The following is a 21,305-nucleotide window of genomic DNA, read 5'->3' as shown; positions in this document are numbered from 1 at the left end:
TTAAGCTAAGCAACTGTGTTCGATAAACCTGTTTTCTATATATTACCGTATATCCTATATCCGCCCCTAATTCTTCATATTCAAAATCGTGCATGATATTTTCATTTCACATGGATCCTTAAGTGATACAATTAAAGAAAGAAGATTTTTTTTTCCCTTATGTCCTCGTTCATTGGATTTCTTAAAAGTTATACAAATTCTTACTTCTTCTGTCCATTTTTAATTGTCATAGTTTTTTTTAGAGTCAAACAATAAGAACTTTGATCAACATTTTACAATGTATTTTTTCATCATATTGATATGCAAAAAATTGCAATTTATAGTACTTTTCGTATAGTTTTTGAATATCTAATTTTTTTTGTTTAATATATCAAATTAATGTAATCTAATTTAACTTTAAAGATTAGTCAAATTGACTTTCGAAAAGTGCAACATAACAATTAAAAGTGGACGGAGGTAGTAATTGTTATAGTCAAAATTTCTTACTAATCTAACTCTTTGATTTTAACTAGTAAGTTACACCTATCCAATTTGGTGAAGGTCTGAAAATTGACAAAACACTCAACTGGATAGGCACGTGATTGCATGGAGAGGGGCTGAAGCTAATATCTTGCTGCAAATGTACTCTTTGTTTGTTGCTTAGACTTAATTACAGATTCCCTAAGAAACATATTTTATTGAAGGCTTATCACCAGCATGCTAGGTTCCTATTGCAGGACCAAGGTCGAGAAGAGACAAGGCAAGCAGTCTGACCTTGTCTCATTATCAGTAATTTAAAATGCCAAAAATTGCTTATTGTGGTGCAAAAATAAATTTTGAAGAGTTTTCAATTGATGAAACAAATTCTCTTCAATTAGACAAGAAAGAAAAGAGTCAATAGATGAAACAAGAGGTTCTTACCACAGCACGATATTTTTTTATAAGACCATAAGCTTTAAACATATCATAGCAATGATATCGTGGTATATTAATCAAAGTAATTACCTTCCAAGATACTAACCAAAAGAAGGGAAGTTGATCTTTGATCATATTGGTGACTCCATAATAGTAATACTTCAGAGAAAAATCATTCCTGCACTATCAACTGTAATCAAATGACTAAATTAAATAAGATCTTTTTTACTTAGCATAATGACCTACCAAAATATTTTGCGTGTTTCCATCAGTTATTCCATCCAGTTTTAGATGTCGGTGTTCATCCAATTGGCGTCTGTGTCGTCTTTTGATTCCATCTCTAAACAAAGTGCTTCCTGAACTTTTAACTTCCACAGGAATGTAGGATCCTTGTGAGTTCTGCTGAATATTTTTGTTCTTGAAGTATGTTACTGCCTGCGCCTGAACTATTGTACCACAAGAAAGCTTTAGCAGTAATGAACAGATAACAATTAGCTTTCCCTTCACCACCCTTCTAGATACATATGATCTAATGGAAGACTTTGATGTCATTCCACCAAATTCATTTCACTTTCATGTTAGGAACATATAACGGCAAAGCATTAACTATGAAACAAAGGAGGGATTTAATGAAATACTTGAACATACCAGATTTTGAAGACGCTGAGATCACAGCAACATCTTTAAGCTTCTTAATTTTTTCAATTACGAAATAATTTTCAGGGTCATCTACGATGTTCATGTCAAAACATAAGAGCGCCTTTTCACATGCCTGAAAAGTACAAGTCAGAGGCAGATATTGGGATACACTTACTATAAGCAGTAGGACGTTGTAACTTCACAATATTTATGAAACCATAAGGTACCAGGCTCAAAATAAATGAACAAAATAGATAGCATCAAGTGAAATACATATGCCCTTAGTGTCGGCAAGATGTTAAACATGCAATAGTTGCACAGCTAGATTGATCTAATTCCTAGCATAAGTATCACTACACATAAGCTCATGACAAACTGTCCATACTGTATTTCTGAAGTACACAAAGGAGGACTCATTGCTGAGGTGGAGGAGGCTAATTTGAACGAGACGTTTTCAGCAGTGAGTCGAATTCCTAATTCAGAATGCAAAAGAACCGTAAATCTACATCTAACAAATTTCCAACAAGAGGCATAAAGATAACAAAGTTTAGTGATTTTCACAATAGCATCTGAGTGTCAGATCAAATTATTCAGGTAAACTAACAGAGATAGAACCTACAAACACATCCAAAAGGGGAACACAGTATGACATGATAAGAACCTTCAAGCTATGATCACAGAAGTATAGAAACAGAACAGTAGAAGCAGTAGCATTTAGCATTAACTCTGACCTGACCATAAATTTTCAATGGACAGCATATACTAAGAATTTTGTTCCTTGCTCATTTGCACATGTAAAATGCTTACAAGTGCCCAAAATTTTGTCAGAAATTTACCTTCTTTGCAATGGAACAAAAGCCACTTTCAAGTGAATGCTCAGCAAAAGTGAGCCACTCGCTATATGAAACAAGAAGCCTCTGATCACTGATAGCTTTCTGCTCTCTCATAAGCAATGCCTCATATCTCAACGCCAAGCAACTCTGTGAATACCCAATTGTTAAAAATCACGTGTTTGGAACCGAAAATAAAAAGGCAAAACCAGAATTTCTATAATAGAAGAATAAAATCATCATCAGTTGTGGTTTCTTAAAGCTTTCACAACATAGGATATGCCTACACTTTGGATCTCCCAAAATGTTTGACGCACTTTAACTCTGATAAATTTTGTATGCAGCTTTCACAAATTTCAAAAAGATAATTTAAAGCATGATGTGATGTTTAAAATCAGATGAATTCTCGACAACTACATCGACATTCTGTTGAAGACTACAGCTAACTCTTAACCTCATGCTCTGTCAAATTGTTTCACATATAAGAAAAGAACAAGGTGTATCTGCAGTAATATACCTTGAAAGCTATCCAATCATTACACTTATTGGATAGAGTATAGACAGGTTCTCGTGGTCCTAAATATCACTTCTATTGATTACTTCATTTTCACAAACTTTAACCGAAAAGAGTTTTTGTATATACATAAGGAAGGATATATTTCCTTCACAGATACCAATTTCTCTGCCACACAGCAGTCATTGTATACATCTTTTGCTACTCACATTACCACCTGCCACCACCGCCACTTGTACAGAAATATAAGTTATCTGTGTCTACTATTAATACTTATTGAAGTGCATTCCAACACTAAAACTAAAGTAAAGAAATAACTTCCTTAGCAAAACAATATTAGCATGAGATTTATCTTTTGAAGATAATACAATTACCGAACACAACAGGCTACAAAATTTCAAGCAGCGCTTCAACTTATCACAAATTCCACCAAAATACATGGTTTAATACAGCAGACGCTCTTCCCTTCCACTGTATGCATTTTTTCAGTGTCTTCAACATCATCCTACTGAAAACTACTGTTCTTTTTGTCATAAAAAAAAAAAAAAACTACTGCTCTTACGATTAATTCTATCTTCTAGTAACTATGTGTTTCCAAATAACTAAGTCAAAGTGAAATGTACCAATTAGAAATTGATAGAGTCAAAGCTGTATACCTCAGTATCTCCGATGAGAGCAAAAACGCGAACTAGAAAATCTACGATCAGAAGTTTATGCTCTGCAGCTTTTCCAGCGATTTCCTCAATAATTCGGAGAGATTCGTGTCTCATGAACTGTTTCAAAGTACATACCACTCCTTCCAGAGATTCGTAATCGTCCCAAGCTAAAACGGACTCGAGAATTCGAAGAGTTCCTTCATCCAGTCTGCACAAAAATCATGCTCACAAGTGCATTTTATTGAATCAGAATAAAAATTTTGATTAATCGAAAACAAACCTACGGCTCTCGACTTGGAATCTGAATAGGGACATTTGCTGCGAAACTGCAGTTGACATCTTCACGAGAAGGAAACTGCAGATTTCAAACTGCCCTAATTTATAGTCTGTTCGAATTTTGTATTTTCCGCGTTCCCTGTTTAATTTTATTTTGGGTTAATTTCAAAGAGCTCCTTCTTGTTACATAAACTACACTTTCCTCCCTTTGATGTTGATGACGTTCAAAGATCGTTACAAGAAACTGGATTTAGCGACGAGAGCTAAATCATTAAATTTCATGCTAATTTTATTTAACATGAGGGATGCTTACTTTAATATAATCAGTAACATTATGATTATGAATGAGTCGTCAAAGTGTTGGTCTAACAAAATAAATTAATATTAATATTTTTTTGAACTTTGTATTGAAATTACGAGCCATCAAAAATGATGTAAATGAGATGAATTACAGTGAAATTGGAATGGTAAAAACAATTTAAGACATGACATAAAAGTTGGTTTCTAACTTTAAGAAAAACAACTCTAATAGAACAATTATGCACAGAGTTGCCGAGTCAAAGGGATTTTCCCAATAGAGGTCTTAGGTTGGTAGAGCTCGTCACAGGTGACTTGCCTTGATATGTTTACCTCTCCTTGTGTGATGTTGTGGGTTCCCTTGTCACCAAAAAGAATAGTTCAAGATAAGGAAGGAAGTAGTGGTCGATGACAAAAAGCTACCAAACTTGACTTGTAAGGGATCAAAGTAGCATGCGTAGTCGAAAATAATCCCAACAGCTTTCCAGTTGCAACATGGAAAAATCCACAGTCAGTACTATTGTCACCAAGTTGAATCACCACGATCTCATCAGTAACAATTATGGTGTAGACATTATAATTATCTAGATCTAATTTATATGCAATACTCGGAGCTGTCACAGTGAACTCTTTCTTCCACGAATTTAAGTTACTCAAATCATCATCAATATTATTGTGAGCAACGTATACGTTGATCAAGAGGGAGCAAATAGGACCACAACTTAATGTTACCAAACAAAGCTTTTCTCCCTTTTCTACTACATTTGTTACAGAATATTCAGGAATTTCAATTGGTACCACAATCATATCGAATTCTTCCTTAGTTACATCAAAACAGAGGAGAGTTTTTGTATGAAAAGAATGTACAATTGTAGAAGTACAAGTATTTGCGTACCAATATAATATCCCCTTCAAATATACAGCTGTAACAACATCTGAAATATTGTGACGAGGAATTACTTTCAAAGCCCTCCATGAATGGTCAGTTCCAATAGTGAAAATTGAAGGTTTAATCACTTCCGAATTTCTATCAAGAACAACAACCTTGTATTCATATGAAAGTGGGCAAAATCCAAAGCCCACAATAGTAGCCAAATCAATATTCCCCACACCTGTTATATAAGTATCAGTAGAATTAGAGCAGAATCAAGAAAAGGTTGGAAATATTATACAAATAGTATTAGTATTTATAGAGCAAGTATCATGTCATTCCGAAGAGACACAGTTATTTCACAATGAAACACTAAGAGAAATATCTAGATATGTATTTGGTGCAGTTATGAGGTATTCTTTAGTGACAGGATTGAACACATGGAAATGAGTTTTATCAAAAAAAGACCAAAAACAGACAAAACCATTCACAGAATTGACCCATATCATGCTCATCCATGGATGAAAGTTCTGGCTTAATAGTACATCTTTTGCCGTGAATAAGTGTTTAGTTTTCCAATCTTCAAATTGATGATCATTTTGATTATAACTGTTGTGCCATTCCAAGGAAGAAACTGTAACCGAACGATTTTCATTTCCGTCAAAAGCAACAATAACTGCTTCCAGTTGAGAGAACGAAGAGGATTTTATTCTCTGTTCAATATGTAAGTAGGCAAAGCTCCCAGTATGTATAATTGAACACCACTGCATACATACCATCTTTAACTTTTCAGCCAAATCATGGCCAGGTACTCTTCGTAATATCTCAATAACAACTTCTTTGGGTACAGAAATGACATCTTGTTTTTTATTTTCCATGATTCTGTTTGAGATTTTCTTCCTACGGTGCCTACTAATCCAGAAGAAAAAGGTCATTGATTATTTAAATAATTGACAATTTGTTAACTAAACAACGATAACAACGGACTGAGTGAAATCTCACAAGTGAGGTCTGGTGAGGGTAGAGTATTCAAGTGCAACAATAACGATAAATTAAGAACAATTGTTTGCGGTCCTTTTATGCTTGCTAATAACAGAAGAATCCAAAGACATCAAATTTCAATAAAATGCAGTAATGAAAAAAGATTGCAACCACTTTTATTCCTACTTTGGTGGAAGTGTATAGTTTGATGTGATCTTAGCAAAGCAAAAGACTAGGTCTTCCTTTAGAATGTGTCAACTAGGGAAAAACAATATAAAATAAACAATAATGCCTAAGGGAGTTCTAATAAATGAAAATTTAAAAAGTTTCATATTACTTGTAATGCAGAAAGACTAAATAAATTGCCCCATCACCCAATTCAAGAGCATTATCAGATCTTATGATCTTTATCTTAGCTCCAAATTGTCTCTCAAGAAGAACCAAATAGTCTTCGAGGGTGGAAAACGCATTACCTTTACTAGACAAAAGATAGGTTCAAGTAGCCCTACTATAGTCATCATTAATAGTAAGAAAACACTTATATTCATTATATGTAAGTGATTTATAAGGTCCCCAAGTATCAACATGTATGAGTTTAAAAATTCCCTTAGTTTTGATATAGCTAGAAAAATTGTATCAACCTTTCATCTTGAGTGGACTTGACCATCTTATGTTTTCCTCCACAACTATCGTTGCAGCAGCAAACCTCATTTATAAAGAGTGCATCTTCTTAATCCTTGTGAAATACCTAGCTATATTAGAATTACCTTGGACTGAGTCTACCAAACCCATTTGTAGAAGAAAGAGCCAAGCTCCATTATAGCTTGGTCAAACCTGTCAGCAAGGTCATTCCAGAGGTGTCGTGCTGATTTGGAGTAACTCACACTCCAGCAATCTCCTTAGAGAGGAAATTCAGCAACCAAGAAGTGATCATATCATTGCATCTGGTCCAAAAGTAGAAGTTGGGAGAATCACTAGTAGGAGGAGCACAAAAACCATCTATTATCCAGATAAATAACAGTGACTGCATTGGAAGAGTTGGTGACCTTCACTGATTCAGTAGGAGTAACCATTGGATTTAAAATAGCAGAAACAGAGAAGAAATGGAAAAAAAATAGAGAAGAAAAGAACTAATTACTATTCTGATACCATGTAGAAAGACTGAAGAAATGAGAGTTGATTTGAGAATTTTCAGATGATCTTTCTTTATTGATGCATATATGTATTTATACAAGTCGTGCAAAAGAAAAAGGACAAACTAATAGCTACAACTATCACCTAATCATTTGATACGACCCTGACAATAAATAACAAACTATACATGTGTAAATATTCCTATACAATGCTATGTAACTAAATCTGTTTTTTTTTTTGTATATCTGGTATATTTCTGCTTGGGCTAGATGCTCCATTAATAGGAGGGAAAAAAGTCTGAAATATATCTGAATTTTGACCGAAATTGCTGTTACGATATCAAACTTTGGAAAGGATCGTTTACCCCGCATTATTTAATAGTGTATTTTAAAGGTATATATGTGCCCACGTGGACATAAAAAGTATTGCATAATTATAAATAGTAATGTGTCCACGTGGACACATATATACCTTTAAAATACACTATTAAACAGCTCAGGGAGTAAAAGGTCCTCCATAAAATTTGGTATCGTAACAACAATTTCGACTAAAGTTAAAGTATTTTTCAGATTCTTTTCCCTTAATAGGATCATTCTTAACGCATATATAAGCGAATATTATGAATTCCCATAGTTATTACANATGGGATGAAAGTGGTAAAGTAATGAGGATCATAAGACATGTGATGTGACGCTCCTGAATCTAATATCCAAGAGTTGGTGTTAGCATGTGCCGAATATGCCATAGGATTGTGAAAAATGTTACCAGCACAACTAAAAATGTTTCCAAACCTTATTCCTATGTCGTGAAACAGAAAAATAATTTCTAAAAGACCCTTAGGATCACCAGTCAGCTGTCAATCTATAAGAAATAACCAAAACTAAAAGTATCATATTAATAAATCTCCTTGGATCGATGTGATAGTATAAAAGACAATTGCAAATGGGAATAGTTACCAATTTTTACAATTATAAGTTAAATTTTGGGTAAATTTCAAAGAGATCCTCGTTGTTAAATAAACTACACTTTCCTCCCTGTGATTTATGAAACTATGCATGACTGCGTCAATTTTATGGTTTTAATAGAATTAGAGCTGTTACAAAATAGAATTGCCTCTTAATTTTTTTCTATCTATAAAAGGGGCAATTTATTACACGTGAAAAACTAACGAACTTCATCAACAGTTAACTTTCTCGTTCAATGGTTGTTCAACACAATTAAGCACTAAATTTTCTCAAATAAGTGATCCCAAAGCGTTTTAAAGGTACATTATACTATATATTACGAATTTATATATTTCTACTTACTAGTTTTTCGACACGTGCATTGCACGTGACTATCAATTCAGAAAATATATGTTATAGTAAATAGAATCGCTTATTTAAGAGGAGATTTGAATAATTAACTTTGCACAAAATATTATTGCAGATTCTTTTGTGATTGTTTAATGTGGATCGTCATATATATCTCTTATTCACGCGAACCTGGTCAATAAAAAATTTTATTAGTTAAATGCAATAATGTATATAATTATTTCAATTTGAAGAGGTTCAATCATATAATTAGTCATATCTCACTAATATTACCTTATAGACGATATTTGTTGTATATTTTTCTTGTCATCTAAAGCACGTGTATTTCATGTTAAATTGTTTAGATGTCATATGAACATGTAAAGAGAACAACTACATTTTATTTTTTAGAACTATTTTTTTGTATATTAATTTTTATTTTTTAAGTTATAACATAATAGATGGCGTTCTTGTTGTTGGCTCTCATATTTAACTTCACGATTGACTGTAAAAGGTTAGTCAGTGTCCATAGTTAACCGAGAAAGGTTTCCTTTTTTTTACTGAAAAAACTAACAATTAAAATTATCGAATATATTCTATCTGTGAAATCATAGGTATAATCACCTGGTTTACCTTACACCCAACAAAGATATAGTTCCATATCCTTGTAAATGATTTTTAATTTATTCAACCAAGCATGATTCATCCAAAGAAAAATAACAACACCCTGTTATTAGATATATAGTGGCAATAATATAAAAAATTATTGGTAATAACTTAATATAAGAAAAGATGAAAGATAGAAATAATTCATGTAATAACTATGGGNCTCATTACTTTACCACTTTCATCCCATTATCTTTTCCTTTACTTATTAGATTGCCTAATTCTTATCTTTTATATTTTTTTTATGACAAGGGAAACTCGCAGCTGCTACCCTTTGAGTGCATACAGGGTAAAACCTTCGCTCCTATGTAATAGCTCGCAAACCACATAGGAGAGGTAACCCGCACTAGGCAATCCCGGTGCGACGAGCTCGACCCAGAAGGCAAACCTCTTGCTTTCACTGGAAAGAGGTTTCAAACTTGAGACCTCCAACATAGAAGTTCCAAGCCCAAACCACTGGGCCACCCCAAAGGGTCCTAATTCTTATCATTTGTTGCAGAATGTAATGTTTGTTCCCTCATTAAGAGTAAACTTAATCTTTGTTTACTACTTCTGCAAACAATTTTGTTGCACTCTAAAATTCTCTGTTGAATTTTGTCTTATGCAGGGCCCTTCAGTGAAGACCCATCTAGCTATTGGGAAAGCTAAGGATAGAATCTATCTTTTGGAACCTTCTATAGAGTGTTCTTTTGTTTCTGCGAGTTCTTTTAATTCTAGTTCTGTGCCTAGTAATTTAAATTCAATTTGTACTTCAGTTTCTAGTCCTTTTTCCATTTTTGTAAAGAGTCAATTATGGCACAGGAGATTGGGTCATATGCCTTTTGATTCAATGAAAAACATCAATTTTATCTACCTCTCAGTCTCATTTTGATTGCATTTGTGATATTTGTGCTTTGGCTAGACAAACTAGACTTCCTTTCTCTTCTAGTTATATCAAAGCTAAGGGGATTTTTGAACTCATACATGTTGATACTTGAGGACCTTATAAATCACTTACATCTAATGGATATAAGTATTTCCTTACTATTAATGATGATTATAGTATGGGCGTATGGCTACTTGGACCTATCTTCTGTCTAGTAAAAGTAATGTTTTTTCCACCCTCAAAGACTATTTGGTTCTTGTTGAGAGTCAATTTGGAGCTAAGATAAAGATCATAACATCTGATAATGCTCTTGAATTGGGTGATGGGACTATTTCTTTAGTCTTTCTATAATACAATTAATATTTCTACTTTTTAAATTTTCATTTATTTGAACTCCCTTAGGCCTTATTGTTTATTTTATTTTGTTTTTCCCTACTTGACACATTCTAAAGGAAGACCTAGTCATTTGCTTTGCTAAGATCAGATCAAATTATTCACTTCCACCAAAGTAGGAATAGAAGAGGTTGCAATCTTTTTTCATTACTGCGTTTTATTGAAATGTGATCTGTCTTTGAATTCTTATGTTATTAGCAAGTGTAAGAGGACCACAAATAATTGTTCTTAATTTATCGTTATTGCTGTACTTGAATACTCTACCCTCACCAGACCTCACTTGTGAGATTTCACTCAGTCCGTTGTTATCGTTGTTTAGTTAACAAATTGTCAATTATTTAAATAATCAATGACCTTTTTCTTCTGGATTAGTAGGCACCGTAGGAAGAAAATCTCAAACAGAATCATGGAAAATAAAAAACAAGATGTCATTTCTGTACCCAAAGAAATTATTATTGAGATATTACGAAGAGTACCTGGCCATGATTTGGCTGAAAAGTTAAAGATGGTATGTATGCAGTGGTGTTCGATTATACATACTGGGAGCTTTGCCTACTTACATATTGAACAGAGAATAAAATCCTCATCGTTCTCTCAACTGGAAGCAGTTATTGTTGCTTTTGACGGAAATGAAAATCGTTCAGTTAAAATTTCTTCATTGGAATGGCACACTAGTTATAATCCAAATGATCATCAATTTGAAGATTGGAAGACTAAACACTTATGCACAGCAAAAGATGTACTATTAGGCCAGAACTTTAATCCTTGGATGAACATGATATGGGCCAATTCTGTGAATGGTTTCGTCTGTTTTTGGTCTTTTTTTGATAAAACTCGTTTCCATGTCTTCAATCCTGTCACTAAAGAATACATCATAACTGCACTGAATACATATCTAGGTATTTCTCTTAGTGTTTCATTGTGAAATAATGTGTCTCTTCGGAATGGCATGATACTTGCTCTATAAATACTAATACTACTTTGTGTCATGTTTGTATAGTATTTCCAACCTTTTCTTGATTCTGTTTTAATTCTACTGGTACTTATATAACAGGGATAGGGAATATTGATTTGGCTACTACTGTGGGCTTTGGATTTTGCCCACTTTCATATGAATACAAGGTTGTTGTTCTTGATGGAAATTCGGAAGTGATTAAACCTTCGATTTTCACTATTGGAACTGACCATTCATGGAGGGCTTTGAAAGTAATTCCTTATCACAATATTTCAAGTGTTGTTACAACGGTGTATTTGAAGGGGATATTATATTGGTATGTAAATACTTGTACTTCTGCAATGGTACATTCTTGTCATAGAAGAACGACAAAAACTCTCCTTTGTTTTGATGTAACTAAAGAAGAATTCGATATGATTGTGGTACCATTTGAAATTCCTGAATATTCTGTAACAAATGTAGTAGAAAAGGGCGAAAAGCTTTGTTTGGTAACATTAAGTTGTGGTCCTATTTGCTCCCTCTTGATCAACGTATACGTTGCTCACAATAACATTGATGATGATCTGAGTAACTTAAATTCATGGAAGAAAGAGTTCACTGTGACAGCTCCGAGTATTGCATATCAATTAGATCTAGATGATAATGTGTACACCATAATTGTTACTGATGAGATCGTGGTGATTCAACTTGGTGACTATAACTCTGGATTTTTCCATGTTGCAACTGGAAAGCTGTTGGGATTATTTTCGACAACGCGTGCTACTTTGATCCCTTACAAGTCAAGTTTGGTAGCTTTTTGCCATCGACCACTACTTCCTTCCTTCTCTTGAACTATTCTTTTTTATGACAAGGGAACCCGCAAAATCACACAAGGAGAGGTAAACATACCAAGGCAAGTCACCTGTGACGGGATCTACCAACCTAAGACCCCTGGGAAAATCCCTTTGACTCGGCAACTCGGTGGGTCATAACTGTTCTATTAGAGTTGTTTTTCTTAAAGTCAAAAATCAACTTTTATGTCAGGTCTTAAATTGTTTTTACCATTCCAATTTCATTGTAATTCATCTCATTTACATCATTTTTGATGGCTCGTAATTTCAATACAAAGTTCAAAAAAATATTAACATTAATTTACTTTGTTAGACCAACACTTTGACGACTCATTCATAATCATAATGTTACTGACTATATTAAAGTAAGCATCCTTCATGTTAAATAAAATTAGCATGAAATTTAATGATTTAGCTCTCGTCGCTAAATCCAGTTTCTTGTAACGATCTTTAAACCTCATCAACATCAAGGGAGGAAAGTGTAGTTTATGTAACAAGAAGGAGCTCTTTGAAATTAACCCAAAATAAAATTAAAAAGGGAACGCGGAAAATACAAAATTCGAACAGACTATAAATTAGGGCAGTTTGAAATCTGCAGTTTCCTTCTCGTGAAGATGTCAACTGCAGTTTCGCAGCAAATGTCCCTATTCAGATTCCAAGTCGAGAGCCGTAGGTTTGTTTTCGATTAATCAAAATTTTTATTCTGATTCAATAAAATGCACTTGTGAGCATGATTTTTGTGCAGACTGGATGAAGGAACTCTTCGAATTCTCGAGTCCGTTTTAGCTTGGGACGATTACGAATCTCTGGAAGGAGTGGTATGTACTTTGAAACAGTTCATGAGACACGAATCTCTCCGAATTATTGAGGAAATCGCTGGAAAAGCTGCAGAGCATAAACTTCTGATCGTAGATTTTCTAGTTCGCGTTTTTGCTCTCATCGGAGATACTGAGGTATACAGCTTTGACTCTATCAATTTCTAATTGGTACATTTCACTTTGACTTAGTTATTTGGAAACACATAGTTACTAGAAGATAGAATTAATCGTAAGAGCAGTAGTTTTTTTTTTTTTTTATGACAAAAAGAACAGTAGTTTTCAGTAGGATGATGTTGAAGACACTGAAAAAATGCATACAGTGGAAGGGAAGAGCGTCTGCTGTATTAAACCATGTATTTTGGTGGAATTTGTGATAAGTTGAAGCGCTGCTTGAAATTTTGTAGCCTGTTGTGTTCGGTAATTGTATTATCTTCAAAAGATAAATCTCATGCTAATATTGTTTTGCTAAGGAAGTTATTTCCTTACTTAGTTTTAGTGTTCAAATGCACTTAAATAAGTATTAATAGTAGACACAGATAACTTATATTTCTGTACAAGTGGCGGTGGTGGCAGGTGGTAATGTGAGTAGCAAAAGATGTAAACAATGACTGCTGTGTGGCTGAGAAATTGTCTGTAAAGGAAATATATCCTTCCTTATGTATATAAGTTTGTGAAAATGAAGTAATCAATAGAAGTGATATTTAGGAACACGATAACCTGTCTATACTCTATCCAATAAGTGTAATGATTGGATAGCTTTCATGGTATATTACTGCAGATACACCTCGTTCTTTTCTTATATGTGAAATGAAAATGGTGAGCATAATGACAGTTGGAATTGTGATCCGTTTCTCTTGTTCATTTTTTATGTACTAACATGGCTGTTGTAGCTTAATTGTTCAAAATGTCCTGCTTCATTGTCCTTATTTTCTCTATCCATCTCCTGAAGTATGTGATGATCCTTTATCAACTTGTTATGTTTATGTGATATCCTTTGTCCTATCAGAAAAAGCTCTTACTATGTCTACTGTACAATAGTTCTCTAAATGTATCTCTTTAGCTTGGACTGCCCTGATTTCTGGTTTTATAGTCTGTCCCTAAATCACGTAGTCCTTCAAGATGTGGAAACATATTGCTGACTCCACACTTTGCTTAAAACCATTTTATAATTTTTGATAAACACCTGCACTTCTTTAAAAAAGTATACCAAGTTATATTACTAAAACTAATACTCAGTATTTGTCAAAAAGGTATGCCAATTTTTTTTTTACAGAATGTGGTAATCCTCACCCTAACTACCCTGCTCACGAGCCAAATAGTGCCTTTTCCTACTTTGCTTCAATGGTGACTCTTACTCCCGATTGCATGGTTGGAGGTGGAGGCCCTTCTCACTAGGCTATCCATCCCTTGTCTGCCTTAGTTAAGAATTTTTTGTTTGATCTTCTAATTATTATTTTTTTCCTGATTAAGTTTGTGGTGGTATAAAATTTAAAATATAGCAGCCTGCCTGAACATTGATAGACTATGACCTTAAGTCAAGCCATGAATTATTATTCTTATTAAGGACCACGGAAACATAACGCAAACTAAAATGATACCATCTGGGCCCACAGGGTTTGGTATAGTGGTAAAAGTGCTTCATGTTGTATGTAGGTTATGCGCACGTCGCATTTGAATTCTTGTTGAGGCAAAAGCCTAGTATTTAAGTGGTGAAGAGGAGATGGGATGTCCCATTATCCCTCAGAGTATCAAATCATGCATCACTGTACCTCGGGGATTTCTCAGTTATAAATAAAATAACACCATTATAAGACCTTAGATTGGATACATGTATGCTTGTGTTTTGTGTGAATTGCCTTTCTGTATCAGTAGGAATGTGCAAGTTCGATCTTCTCTGGAGTCCGGACATCTACAAGCTCTACATTGCTAGCCAATGAAGATATGGTCTAAGGCCCACAACAATCTGCTTAACCTTTACAAGCAAAAGAAGACGTTGGAACTGTGTAATAGGGTAAAAAGAGTATCAGATTAATTCGATATGACCTGAAGTTTATCAACAATTATTAAATGGGAAGGGTTAGATGGAGGTTGCTGAAATAATCATACAGAGTAAAGCTCTGTATCTGTTACTCATTTTTGTCTAAATCCTTATCACCATATGCTTTTAGGAAGAAACTCCTCAGCTATGTAGAATATAGTCACAAATATGCACCCCTCTAGAGTAATTGTATATGGAAAGCCGTCTCGTCTTGTTGCTTGGATTTAATATTCAATTTTTGGAGCATATCCTAACTATCTTTGTGCTTTGCACATATCAGGCCCAAAGTGGTCCTCTAGTGTTGCTTCTCAATAATTTGTATACAAGTGCACAGTAGACACTATAGACTTCTATCTTTCTAACAGTGGGACCTTTTTAGTTTGATTTTCTCTGGGGATAAATGTTTGTATTAATTGCTTAAATTGGCTTGCTGTCCCAAAAAAAAAAATTGGCTCTCTGTTGTTCATTTTATATGGTGTAGAACAGTAGAAAGGTCAGTGACTAACCTTTTGATATAATGCAGCGGATGCAATATGCTAAATCAAAGTCAGATTGTATTGCTAAGGCAGAGGGGACCTATGACAAGAAAAAGAAACAAGATGAAAAAGGTTACTTCATTCTGTTGTATATTATTCACCTGCTCCGTTTCCTCTTAAGCTTCTCATTGGTTCCAAAGTGCGTGTCATGGATAATCATCTATGGAAATGTTAAAAAGTGAATCTTATAGTCCAAGAGGAGCACTCCTTGCTGAAGCTAAGAGCATTCAAACAAACTAAATAAGCATTAATTACTAATATAATTTCTGTTTACCTTTAAGATTTTCCTTCTGGCGAAATTCTTTTGTTACAGCTCAGCTAAATGGAATATTTTATAGTTCAACTGAAGTGTCTTAACAGAATAGTACTAGATGCATAATCCTTGAGTAGCACCTGTCATATTGATTGTGATCTTGTCTACTACATCCACTTACAATTTTCTCATCATTGTGGGTGCCTAATGTATATGATAGTAGAGAAAGGCTTAAAACTACAATCGTGGACTAGTGCTGGAAAACTTTGTTAGGAGTATCGTAAGCATGCATGCATGCATTTCATTATTTGTTTCAACTATTGCTTCTTTTCTTTGTTTTAGTTGTACAAAAACCTGCCTCTCCTTTGTCCATAATTGTGCGATTGATTGTCCATATGGAACTTCAAATATAGTATGACTTCCTTTGTAATGACACCAAAGTAATGCGCTCACAGCCTGGTTATACTTGCACCCATAGCTCCGAATGACTAGCAGCTTGACTTCATGACAACTTCTTATATGTTACCGTTGATCTCTTTTTGTGAATATTATTATCTTCATTAATTTCATATTGTTGAACAACTTTTGCAGGCTGCATCTCGACAAGGATAGCCAAGTGCTCAAGATGTTGCGGAACCAAATAATATTCTCTTCATACAGAATCTGCCCCACGAGACAACAAGTATGATGCTTGAAGTGCTTTTCAAACTGTATCCTGGCTTTAGAGAAGTTCGAATGATTGAAGCGAAGCCAGGTATTGCGTTTGTGGAATTTGATGATGATGTCCAGTCTTCAGTCGCCATGCAGGCCCTTCAAGGCTTCAAAATCACACCCCAGAATCCCATGGCAATCACCTATGCCAAGAAATGAGCATTCTTAATTCCAGTACATGCTGGTATTGTATGTTCACCCATAGGTCAGATGAGAGGAAGATGTAGACGGCCACATGTATTATACACTTGAGCAGGCAGGCTTCTTTTAAGCCTTGAAGTCTTTTGGGTCTTTGTAGCTAATTAAAAATGTTTTAAACAATTTGATTTTATGTACTAGTGCTGCCGAATCCTAAGAAAATACGTGTTTGATTGTCTGGTATTTTGATTTTTTTGGCAATTCTCTTTCTCAATAGTTAGCTTTTGTCGTTGAGTTAAATCAAATATTTGTTTTCTTACATTATCAAGTAAGTAGTGTCCATTTAATTTCTTTTTAACTCAAAGTACTTTTACCAAGATAATGGTTGATCGACAAAGCAAAACGCAAAAGGTGAGAGTGAATGCATTATAACAAGTAAATTATATATTTGTATGAATTTTTTATCGGAAAAATTCGAAACAACCCGAAAAATCTGAAAAAACCCGAGGTTGAAAAACCTGAGTTTTATTGATTTGATTTATAAATTTAAAAATTCGACACAAATGATTTGGTTTGATATTTGAAAAATCTGAACCAATCCGACCATGTACACTCCTAACTAGTAGTGCTAATAGTTATAGTAATAATTTAACTTTTTCCTAACAAACAATATTTGAGCCAACAAGGTCTAAAAGGTAAAAAGAACAAACTAAAAGGACTTCAGTGCAAATATTATAATTAAAACGTACACAGAGGCCAGAGCCCAGAGCCCAGAGGTAGAAAATGTGTTGTTAATAGACAGAAACTTGCTTAACAGATTTTAGTTGGAGAAGGTAGCCATTTCACTTAAGCATTCTCTTTCTCATCTGGGTAAGCTTCAAATCCTTCTTTTCTCTCATTTCTTAGCTAAAAATTTGATGTTTTTGTGTTAGAGGATGAAGAGTAGGTTCTGGGCTTTGCTAAAAAATTGATGTTTTTGTGTTAAAAATGAAGAGTAGGTTCTGGGTATACATTCTTCAAATCCATTTTTTTCTCATTTCTTGTGTAAAAAAAAAGATCTTTTTGGTAGAAGATGATCAGTAGCTTCTAGTTTCACACAAATGAAGCCATTGTTTGATTTGATAGCATGTATTTCTTGTTATTTTGTTATGTGTAGTTGAACTTGAAAAATGAAATGTTAGACTTCATGAGTTTTATTTTCATTTGTGTTCTGAAATCTCTGTCTAATGCCGTAACAGTTCATTTACTTTTTTCCTTGTTATACAACATTATAAATGAACTTCACTTACAGAAAAGGAAGAGGCAATATTCAGATGATGTCATTATTATTTTGTACTTGTATGTGTTCTTGAACTTCAAAAAGAAATATAATGATTTAATTTGGTGAGGTGCACTCATTTTCATTTGCTGGTTATTTTCTTGTACGGAAGATTGATTTTCACTTTTGTCTTGTGCTGATTGTTTTCTTGGTAGTCCTTTAAATGATATGTAAACTGATAGGTAGATGTTTAGCCAGTGGCATGAAATTCATTCAAGAGATAACTGCTGTCTATTGATGTTTATTAGGGATAATGAAACCCCCTAAGTGGATTCCTTTGTCTAGTGATAGATATGGAATAATAAGATGATCGTATTAGGATTTTTTGTTTTTGTTTCCCACTGATTGTATTTATGTTCTGAAGATTGTATTGGTCTAATGCCATCGCACATGTAGTCCTCTAAATCATATAGGTATTCATTCAAGAGATAACTTCTGTCTATTGTTCAAGAGACAACTGGAAATAAAGAACCCCTGTCTAGTGATAAATATGGAATAATTTATTCTAATGCCGTTGCACGTATGAAGATTATCTGATTTGAATTAATTTTCTGCTGATTGTTTTCCTCTAAATGATATGTAAACTGATAGGTAGATGTTTAGCCAGTGGCATGAAATTCATTCAAGAGATAACTGCTGTCTATTGATGTTTATTNTCAAAATCCAGCATCAAATCCACAGCCAGCTGGCCCGTTTTTCATGCATCCAGTACATTGGCAAGTAGTTGATGAGAATCTGTTTAAGGCCGTCGACGAGCCTGTTCTATGGTTCAGCAAGCTGGTCAATTCAGAAAATTCACAACAGCCGCTTACTGTTCCACATGATAAAATACAGTACTTCGAGAAAGGAAGCCCTCCTTCCTCATATGCGCATTCTCCTCTGTTTCTAGGCATGACCCTACCTGTTACACTGCACAGTAGTAAACTAGAAAGCATGATTGGTGGTGCGCCAGGATTGCTGTATAGTAAAACCAAAACCGCAATGCATATATATTGGCCCTCCGTTGGCACGTTTTTTAAGAAATCAACCATGATTGATGTGTGGTTTCAATGGAAAAAACATGGTCCGAGACATATGCTAATAGTCAAAGTTGAAGAGCAAGGTAATTAGTTAGGACTTCATGTTTTTTGTCTTTTTTATGATTCTTTTATAGTTTTTTGTTTAACTTGGTTATTCTGTTGCTCGTCCATTTGGAACAGGAGCTGGAACAGGGCCATCTGGAGCTGGAGCAGGGCCATCTGGAGCAGGAGCAGAGCCATCTGGAGCTGGAGCAGAGCCATCTGGAGCAGGAACAGGGCCATCTGGAGCTGGAGCAGAGCCATCTGGAGCTGGAGCATCAAAACGTCCTAAACTAGGTGGCGTTTGAAGAGATTACGAATGTCTGTATCACAGATGTAATTTTCATTTTGTCTGAACTTCATTCTATCTACCTGTTATATGGTGAGCACTATATCCAATATGTCTACCTATTGTAAGCACTATATTCATTCTGTCTACTTGTTATATGGGAAGCACTATATCCATTATGTCTACCTGTTATATGGGAAGCACTATATCCATTCTGTGTACCTGTTATATGGTAAGCACTAGAATAGATCAAACATAAAAAATAAAGGTTCTATGTGTGAGTCAACCTACATGTACATTGCAGAGTACTATTCATAGTCATTTCATAAAGAGTTTCAGTATTTATCGAGCAAAGGTCATACATAGTATTTCAGGGGTACCCTGTATATTTGGACAGTTGTATATAAGTCTTTAGTCTCCCAATCTTCAAATTCATCACGATTTTGATTGCAATTGTGCCATTCCAAAGAAGAAATTGTAATAGACTGTTGATCTTTTGCCTCCTTAATTATAACTGCTTCAAGTTGCCAGAACGATGATGACTTTATTATCTGCTCAATGTGTGAGTAGACAAAGCTTCCACAATAGATGATCGAACACCATTGCATACACACCATCTTTAACTTTTCAGCCAAATCTTTTCCCGGTACTCTTTGTAATATCTCCATAACATTCTTTGGGTATAGATATGACATGTTTTTTCTGTCCCTTGCATATCTTTGTGATTTTCATTCTTTCTAAAAAATCAAATATTTTTATGTTATGATTGATAATTAATACTTCGATAATATATAACAAAGGTGTTGAAAATATATTTGGGCAAGATATGCTAATGTTGAAAATGTCACAAGACATAATTGCACAAAGTAGTTTGGGTGATGGAGGAGGTAAAGTATGATAAGAACCAACACAGGTTGTGGTGCACTGGTGGAAGTGCTTCACTCTTAACCAGAAGTCTCGGGTTCAAGCCCTGGGTATGGAGAAAAACTTGTTGGGAGCGCCACCCCCGAATGGGATCCGAATTTAGTCGGAGCTCCAATGTGGGAGCCGGACATCGGGTGGAAAAAAAAGTACGATAAGAAGGTTATCATACCTGTTCCCCAATTAACAATGTTGAAAGAGTGCCTTGGAAGACACACAACTCAATGCACTAAGCTTGTGCTATGCGTAGAATTCGAGTAAGTGCCAAACCACAATATAAGAATGGTGCAAGACCCTAAAGCTTTATTCACAATGTGGCTCTAGCATGGCTTAAGGCTCCAAAATTTGGGGGGGGGGGGGGGGGGGGGNGGGTTCTTTTAAAAAATATTGAAGTTAGCCAGGTCCTTCCCCTTTGAGATAACTTTTGGGATTGAGTTAGGTCTATCTAGGTGTCATATCTTTACGATCGGAAAAAATAAGGCGCACCACCTTGACCAAAGGCAATATTAATACAGAATCAGAGCTGCGCCTCTCCTAATACTAAATCTGTTCATATTTTCCTAAGAGAAGTAAAACCTCATTGCCCAAGAAAAGGATCCATGATAATTCTTAGGAAAGACCCTCAAATTAATCCTATGATGAAAACTTAGTTTTTTGTTAGACGTAAAAGTACGTGGAACGAAAATCCGTTACTAATTTATTCATAACAAAACTAAGTAGAAAGGCAATATATAGCTAAAAAAATTAATATTATGAACGATAAAAGACAGGTTGTCAAGAAAATAAATCCAATGAAAATACAGAATAAAGCAAATAAGTTCTTCAAAGTTTGCATACATTCTCTCAACCTTTTTGTAGTTGGATCATATAAATCTATATTACCTTAAAAGCATGAACTCCTAACTTGAATGTTAAATTACAATAATATCACTAACTTAAAACACCCATCTATATTTATTTGAATAACATATGTTCTCTTGAAAAATTGTGACTATTTCGATATGTTGTGACTTTTCTGATAAGTTCTGACTTTTTTCAAAGGGTTGTGATTTTTTCAATGAGTTGTGACTTTTCTAAAGAGTTGTAATTTTTTCAATAAGTTGTGACTTTTTCAAAGGGTTGTAACTTCTCG

General features: G+C 34.4%; 5 protein-coding genes across 7 annotated transcripts; 3 read left to right on the top strand and 2 right to left on the bottom strand.

The window, feature by feature from the left end:
- Nucleotides 1-1,003: 1,003 nt before the first annotated feature.
- On the bottom strand, nt 1,004-3,898 carry LOC125874071 (protein DOUBLE-STRAND BREAK FORMATION). Of its 3 annotated transcripts, none has more exons than XR_007447225.1 (6): nt 3,814-3,882; nt 3,534-3,741; nt 2,370-2,513; nt 1,543-1,666; nt 1,141-1,335; nt 1,004-1,072 (listed from the first exon to the last, which is right to left on the bottom strand). XR_007447225.1 is itself a non-coding variant. In XM_049554882.1 (6 exons), exons 1-6 carry the CDS (start codon nt 3,870-3,872, stop codon nt 1,067-1,069), a joined length of 741 nt encoding a protein of 246 aa, XP_049410839.1. In that variant the 5' UTR covers nt 3,873-3,882; the 3' UTR covers nt 1,004-1,066. The 3 variants fall into 3 exon arrangements, 2 of the variants coding, with proteins under 2 accessions (XP_049410839.1, XP_049410838.1); XM_049554882.1 differs by having other exon boundaries at nt 1,141-1,340; XM_049554881.1 differs by lacking the exon at nt 1,004-1,072 and having other exon boundaries at nt 1,120-1,340; nt 3,814-3,898.
- Nucleotides 3,899-4,487: 589 nt separating this feature from the next.
- On the bottom strand, nt 4,488-5,864 carry LOC125875005 (putative F-box protein At1g32420). The gene is made up of 2 exons (XM_049556056.1): nt 5,365-5,864; nt 4,488-5,220 (listed from the first exon to the last, which is right to left on the bottom strand). The coding sequence occupies exons 1-2, from the start codon at nt 5,853-5,855 to the stop codon at nt 4,488-4,490; spliced, it is 1,224 nt and encodes a 407-aa protein (XP_049412013.1). The 5' UTR covers nt 5,856-5,864.
- Nucleotides 5,865-10,714: 4,850 nt separating this feature from the next.
- LOC125875119 (putative F-box protein At3g10240) lies at nt 10,715-12,093 on the top strand. Its single transcript, XM_049556204.1, has 2 exons — nt 10,715-11,207; nt 11,363-12,093. Exons 1-2 carry the CDS (start codon nt 10,715-10,717, stop codon nt 12,091-12,093), a joined length of 1,224 nt encoding a protein of 407 aa, XP_049412161.1.
- Nucleotides 12,094-12,697: 604 nt separating this feature from the next.
- Nucleotides 12,698-16,835, top strand: LOC125872294 (U2 small nuclear ribonucleoprotein B''-like). Its single transcript, XM_049553006.1, has 5 exons — nt 12,698-12,766; nt 12,839-13,046; nt 15,473-15,663; nt 15,767-15,833; nt 16,351-16,835. The coding sequence occupies exons 1-5, from the start codon at nt 12,708-12,710 to the stop codon at nt 16,606-16,608; spliced, it is 783 nt and encodes a 260-aa protein (XP_049408963.1). The 5' UTR covers nt 12,698-12,707; the 3' UTR covers nt 16,609-16,835.
- A 739-nt stretch (nt 16,836-17,574) lies between these two features.
- Nucleotides 17,575-19,448, top strand: LOC125872290 (uncharacterized). Its single transcript, XM_049553001.1, has 3 exons — nt 17,575-17,581; nt 18,573-19,007; nt 19,195-19,448. Exons 1-3 carry the CDS (start codon nt 17,575-17,577, stop codon nt 19,269-19,271), a joined length of 519 nt encoding a protein of 172 aa, XP_049408958.1. The 3' UTR covers nt 19,272-19,448.
- Nucleotides 19,449-21,305: the final 1,857 nt, after the last annotated feature.

The sequence above is a fragment of the Solanum stenotomum genome, chromosome 8, assembly GCF_019186545.1.
Source record: "Solanum stenotomum isolate F172 chromosome 8, ASM1918654v1, whole genome shotgun sequence".
NCBI lineage: Eukaryota > Viridiplantae > Streptophyta > Magnoliopsida > Solanales > Solanaceae > Solanum > Solanum stenotomum.
This window is presented reverse-complemented; position numbering and strand designations above follow the sequence as displayed.

Bases quoted from the DNA above. Each gene is read 5' to 3' on its own strand.
- LOC125875005 (XM_049556056.1), bottom strand. From the start codon at position 5,855: ATGGAAAATAAAAAACAAGATGTCATTTCTGTACCCAAAGAAGTTGTT. The intron at 5,221-5,364 runs AGATATTTCTCT...TACTTATATAAC, and splicing joins ACTGCACCAAATACATATCT to AGGTGTGGGGAATATTGATT.
- LOC125872290 (XM_049553001.1), top strand. The intron at 19,008-19,194 runs GTAATTAGTTAG...CATCTGGAGCAG, and splicing joins AGTCAAAGTTGAAGAGCAAG to GAACAGGGCCATCTGGAGCT.
- LOC125875119 (XM_049556204.1), top strand. From the start codon at position 10,715: ATGGAAAATAAAAAACAAGATGTCATTTCTGTACCCAAAGAAATTATT. The intron at 11,208-11,362 runs GTATTTCTCTTA...CTTATATAACAG, and splicing joins TGCACTGAATACATATCTAG to GGATAGGGAATATTGATTTG.
- LOC125874071 (XM_049554881.1), bottom strand. From the start codon at position 3,872: ATGTCAACTGCAGTTTCGCAGCAAATGTCCCTATTCAGATTCCAAGTC. The intron at 3,742-3,813 runs GTTTGTTTTCGA...ATTTTTGTGCAG, and splicing joins TTCCAAGTCGAGAGCCGTAG to ACTGGATGAAGGAACTCTTC. The intron at 2,514-3,533 runs GTATACAGCTTT...GGGTATTCACAG, and splicing joins CTCTCATCGGAGATACTGAG to AGTTGCTTGGCGTTGAGATA.
- LOC125872294 (XM_049553006.1), top strand. From the start codon at position 12,708: ATGTCAACTGCAGTTTCGCAGCAAATGTCCCTATTCAGATTCCAAGTC. The intron at 12,767-12,838 runs GTTTGTTTTCGA...ATTTTTGTGCAG, and splicing joins TTCCAAGTCGAGAGCCGTAG to ACTGGATGAAGGAACTCTTC. The intron at 15,664-15,766 runs GTGAATCTTATA...TTTACCTTTAAG, and splicing joins ATCTATGGAAATGTTAAAAA to ATTTTCCTTCTGGCGAAATT.